This window comes from Squalius cephalus, assembly GCF_949319135.1.
Source record: "Squalius cephalus genome assembly, chromosome: 16".
Lineage (NCBI taxonomy): Eukaryota > Metazoa > Chordata > Actinopteri > Cypriniformes > Leuciscidae > Squalius > Squalius cephalus.
The window spans coordinates 27,120,518-27,126,475 of NC_137137.1; the positions used below are offsets into that span (position 1 = coordinate 27,120,518).

Below are 5,958 nucleotides of genomic sequence, written 5' to 3' on the forward strand. Positions count from 1 at the left end.
GAACAAAGCAATTCGTCAAGTATCAGTCATAATACAGGTTAGAAAATAATACTAAAGTGTTAAGATTATCACAAATAAACAAAAAAATTTGAAGTGGCCGAGAGCTACTCATGTAGGCCTAATGCAATAATTAAATCTCTTAAATAATAACTCTTAATTGATTAATAAATCTCATAACTCTCATATTAACAACTATGCTAACTGTTTTAGACCTAAAAGAGTTATTGTAGGTCTATATATGTCACCCTTAATTGACATATATATATATATATATATATATATATATATATAAAATTATTATACTGTAAAAACACATAATTATATAAATTAATTACATAACATAATCATTTCATGATTATAGTGACCAAAATGAGCATGGTTATCACATGATCCTGTTCAAAAAGTAGCCTAGGCTACTAATACTACACAATAAAATCAATTCACCAAGTTTTATATCGAAAACCAGCAAATAACAAATAAACTTATTCCATCAATATGCACTTTTTGTTTACATAAACATTAAAATAGTAACATTAAAAATGATGGCCAAATTTGAAAGGAGTGTCTTGCAACATGTTATCTACTAACATGTACAAGTTCAAATAAAGTTTTGACAAAAAAGTTTTTATAAAAAGATAAACCTCGCATATTTCATTTTTATAAAAAGAATGATTAAAAAAAGACAAAATACTGACATTTACAATGCACATTAGCTTATCTTTTATAGTAAAATTCGGTCCGATTTTCCCGTGGCGTCTGTCGTTGCTAATGTAGGTATGTGACAAACTGACCTATATACGCACGAGCGCTTTGTTCCCGCGGCTGTGTTCTCAGCAGGTGATCAGCGCCAGGCGCGTTGGTGACTTAGGAAAGCTGTCGTATCTTTGCTTTGTGAATACCTCTAAAGCCCATATACTAGTGACATAAATTACGTCATCACGTTGATTCTCACGTTCGAATTTCCAAGATGGCTGCCGTAAGAAGAAAGCTACAAGCGAAGCAACATTTCTCTCGTGTTTGGCGTCAAAATCCGCTATGAAGGTGAGTATTTTTTTGTTTCAAACCCAATACTTTTGATAGAATATACATTTAACTTGAATTAGGTGAAGTTTGGGATTGATTGTAACATTCGCATGTGTTTTTTTACGATCCGCAAGTGACGTTGTTGTCAAAAGCTGAATCGGCCATTCGGTCATATTGGCTTCCAAAACTTCTCCCAGTTTTCATCAATCCGTGCAGTATTTTTCAAAGTAATCATACAGAACGAAGGTTTAGAATCTCTAGATTACATTATTGTCATGATTTAGTCAAACATATATATAAATACCATGGATGGCTATGGATTTGTTTAGGAACAACTGTGCTTCTGGCTGCCTGCCAAGTCATGTGACCCGTTTCTAGCAAGCTGATTGGCCAAATCTTACAAACATTTTAGCCAATGTGTGCTGTATTATTCTGCACAGAGTTGGTAAAATTTAATTATTTTCACAATTACTGAATGTCTTTAGTACTTGAAGGCCTCATTGCTGTGTGTTGTGAGAATGAATTTCTTTGGCCTACACTGCAAAAAATGCTTTTCTTACTTAGTATTTTTGTTTTGTTTCTAGTCCAAATATCTAAAAATTCTTAAATCAAGAAGCATTTACTAGAGAAGTAAAATGACATAAGAAATTCTATTTTGTTTTAAGATAAAAAGAAAGTCATTTAAGTAATTTTTGCTTAAAACAAGCAAAATTATCTGCCAATGGGGTAAGAAAAAAATCTGAATTCGAATGGAAAACAAGATTATTTTTCTTACCCCATTGGCAGATAATTTTGCTTGTTTTAAGCAAAAATTACTTAAATGACTTTCTTTTTATCTTAAAACAAAATAGAATTTCTTATGTCATTTTACTTCTCTAGTAAATGCTTCTTGATGTAATAATTTTTAGATATTTGGACTGGAAACAAAACAAAAATACTAATTACGCATTTTTTGCAGTGTACTGATGTTTATTCTTAAAAAAAATTCAACATGCATGCATTTATTGATTGCTAAATGATAAATAACAATCATCAATTAATATTACTTCTGAGAAATAAATAATTGTCTATTTTGTAGGTATTTTTACTTCTTGATGAAACAATGCCAGTGGTGGGAAAATAACTTGACTTTCATATCATCCAAGGTGAGTTGTTTTTCATCCTAACAGAAATAAATAGAATTATGGAGTAGTAGTCTTAATATGTATATATTTATTTTAAATTATACTGAAAAACTGGAGTAGGTCGTGTGGTGTTTACATATTTATATTTCCACAACAACAAAATATAAATTTCTTCTAGATGAGCAATTTTGGAACTGCATTCAATATTCATGAATTAAATTGGATATAAATTAAATAAACTTCTTTTTTTCCCCTAGGTTATACCATCATGCCACCAAAGAAAAAGCCAAAGCGGGGATCGTTTTCTCCTCAGCCAGGCCTGTCTCGTCAGTATTTGATGGAACATTTCACTGCTGTACCAGCTAATCATGAGGAGCTAAAGAATGGTCACGTGTTACTCTCATTCATCTCTAATGACCATTCTTGGACGAATGTTGTCCGGGATATAAGTAACAAAATTCCTGACATCTCAATTCTACAGCATCAAGTGGTATCCCTTGTGTCCAGATCATTACAACGATTTAAGAACCTCTCTCGTGATGCAGAGATGGCAAAGTTTAAGGAGATCTGCAATGAAGTTTTCCCTGTTCATCATTCCCCTAGTTCCAGGACTGATCCTCCTACATCTATGAGTGACGAACCCACCTCTCCACAGTTAGAACCTACATCAGTTGAGAATACACCTTCAGCCTCGACCCCTGAATCGATCACCCTTCCACAGCTAAGGGGAGATGTCTCGACTCCACGAAAACTCAAAATGAGGAGAAGACTGGATCTCATGGCAAAATCTAGAAGTGAAATGAAGCAAAAGCATGCTATGGAGATGAAGTTGTTAAGAAAGAAGCTGAGACAGCATAAGAGTGTGAAGTACCTGAACCAGTGTCTTAAAAGGAAAGATGAAATCCTAGAGAGGAAGAAATCTACAATTAGGATTCTTCGACATGAACTGAAAACCACAAAATGTGCTACTGAGCTAGAGGAAACTAAATTTAAGTTGGCCAGACTGAAAAAGAAGCACCGCAGATTGAAGCAGTCCAACAAGAACAGGCGTCTTACTACCGTTAGTAAAAAACTTCATGAGAATGACCATACTAGACTCTCAAACTTGTTAACTGAAAAAGATGATGAGATAAGGTACTTAGAGAATGAAACACTCTGTCTTAAAGAATCCATTACTAATGAAGCGTCTGTTGTGGAGAAAAAAACTAAGAAAGATGAGAAAACGTTCTCATTAGATATGAGACAGATGGTGTATGATTCAATAATCAACCAAGTTCCTACTAAGAATATACCAGTACTCATCAGAAGGTTTGCTATGCGATTTGGAGTAAAGATTGATGCTGTTCCCCACAGAAATACTGTCGAGCAGATGGCCCGGGAGCTTGGTGCGATATCGGACCTACAAACCGCTGAAGTGGCAATGACTACCGAGAACCTTACACTAGGATTTGACTCAACAACACAGGAAGGTGTTCATATAAATAGCATACATCTTACAACTAAAACAAAGTGCTTTGTAGTAGCCATCGATCAGTTACCTGGTGGCACTGCGGAAGACTATGCTGAACATGTGACAAGTTCTATTGATGAACTGGCTAAAGTTTATTCAGGTTTTTATTTCTGTGATTACCAAGACTGCCGTAAATCTATTATCAGCAACATTTCAAATGTTATGACAGACCGCGCAGTTGTAAACCACGCTGCAATCCAGAGAATTTCAGAGTCGTGGGGCAAACCTCTTAATGAGCTTAACTGCCACCTTCATCCCATCGACACCATTGCCAGTTCATGCCGGGCTGCACTGAAGACATTGGAGACTTCTAAGGGACATGTATTTGGTAAAGACTGTCTGGCAGCAAACATTGTCCTCCAAATGAACAAACTCCGTTATAAGGATGGGAAGGGAGACCCAAAGGGTTTCACTACTTTTCTTGAAGATGTCAATTTGCCCCGTGGCTTGTTACCTCGTTATCGCGGGAATCGTCTCCATGTACTTTTTCACCTATGTGGCAAATACATAGAGCATTATGAACTGTTTGAGAAGTTCTTGAGAACTGGGACAGTGTCATGTGGTGGATTGCTGTCAGGTTTGCACAAAGACTTCACTAACCCAACTGCCAAGTTGGAAATCCAGGTCCTCGGCTTGAATGGAAAACTATTATCAGGCCCTTGGATGAAGAAGTTTTACACTTCTGCCGATAAGCAAGTTGATCACCTGGAAGGAATCAGTATTGTCAAAAACGTTCTGTCATCCCTCAAAGAAGCTCAACAGGATCCAATCAGTGTCCTCACTCGTGATACTGATTTTTTTGGTGACACCCTTGACAAGTGTGACTCAACATTAGCCAGACTCCTAGAGTTTCCATCGGACAAAGATTCTTTTGTCAGTATGATGTCTGCCTGTCTTTCTGCTACAACTGCTGTCATAGAAAGACAGTACAAACGATATTTAGAACTGATTGTGACTGATGAATTACGGAAAGAAACAGAAACAGCTAGGCCACACAACATTGACTCTGAAGAAATCATCGGTATGTTTAGTGCTGCCAAGCACCGAGCTCCTAATGCCACCCTATGCTTCATGTCATCTAGGATGAGGGCTCAAAAAAACCATCTAGTTGAGTACCTCGATGAACTGAAAAATCCTGAAAAGGAAAATATCATCTATTGGGCAGTAGGTATGGCTCGAAAGAAAAGACAAATTAATCGGCAAAGTCATGTGGAGATGAGGGGTGAATTATCACGAAGGGCTGCCCTGAAGCGTCAAAAGAAGGATCAAAAGGAGCGAAAAGCTGTTGAAAACAAACTTAAAGTGTTAGATGTGTCCCTGATCGAGAGCGAGTTTCCTGAGTTGGAAGAAAACTCCATTTCTGCTGTGACTGATATTCTCTCTGGTGCTTTAGTGGGCCGTAATATTTGTCATGTATGGTTTGATAGTGATTCTGGGGAGAAGACTGTTTACTCAGGACGTGTCGAGAAACTGAAAAAAAAGAAAAAAGGAACTTATGTAATTGCCTATTGGGGTGAGAATGAATCGTATGATGATGCTGTAGACTTTGAAGTGTCGGCGTATGAATTAGCAGCAGACCTTATATGCCAAGATCTAACATTATCCTAGAGCTGAAACGATTCAACTATTTTAGTAATCGTTTTGTTGACAGAATTGTGTGTGAGTGTGTGAGAGAGAGAGTGTGTGTGTGTGAGAGAGAGGGAGAGTGTGTGTGTATGAGAGAGACAGAGAGTGTGTGTGTGTGTGTGTGAGAGAGAGGGAGAGTGTGTATGAGAGAGAGAGACAGAGTGTGTGTGTGTGTGTGTGTGTGTGTGTGTGAGAGAGAGAGAGAGAGAGAGAGACAGAGTGAGTGTGTGTGAGAGAGAGAGCTAGAGTGTGTGTATGAGAGAGAGTGTGTGTGTGAGAGTGAGGGAGAGTGTGTGTATGAGAGAGAGACAGAGAGTGTGTGTGTGTGAGAGAGAGAGAGAGAGAGAGGGAGAGGGAGGGAGAGAGAGAGAGAGAGAGAGAGAGAGAGAGAGAGAGAGAGAGAGAGAGTGTGTGTGTATGAGAGAGACCGACCGAGTGTGTGTGTGTCTGATTTTGAGCCAGAATTAAAATAAAAGTTCGTATTTTTTGACGAAAACCCTGGCCTGTCTCTTTAGATCTTCTTGTCATGTAAACTAATCTCTATGTAAACTAATCTCTATTTAATCTAATATCATGTAAGCAGAAGTAAAATTGCTTTGTAAGATGACTAAAGAAACTATGAAATTCATGTGGCAATGCCAATTGTCTGTTTAATACAATAAATATGTGATTATA

At 37.2% G+C, this 5,958-nt stretch overlaps 1 protein-coding gene across 1 annotated transcript; it reads left to right on the plus strand.

Annotated features, from left to right (window-relative positions):
- Positions 1 to 917: 917 nt before the first annotated feature.
- On the plus strand, positions 918 to 5,958 carry LOC307173937 (uncharacterized protein). The gene is made up of 3 exons (XM_079897537.1): positions 918 to 1,041; positions 2,102 to 2,168; positions 2,405 to 5,958. Exon 3 carries the CDS (start codon positions 2,416 to 2,418, stop codon positions 5,263 to 5,265), a length of 2,850 nt encoding a protein of 949 aa, XP_079753663.1. The 5' UTR covers positions 918 to 1,041; positions 2,102 to 2,168; positions 2,405 to 2,415; the 3' UTR covers positions 5,266 to 5,958.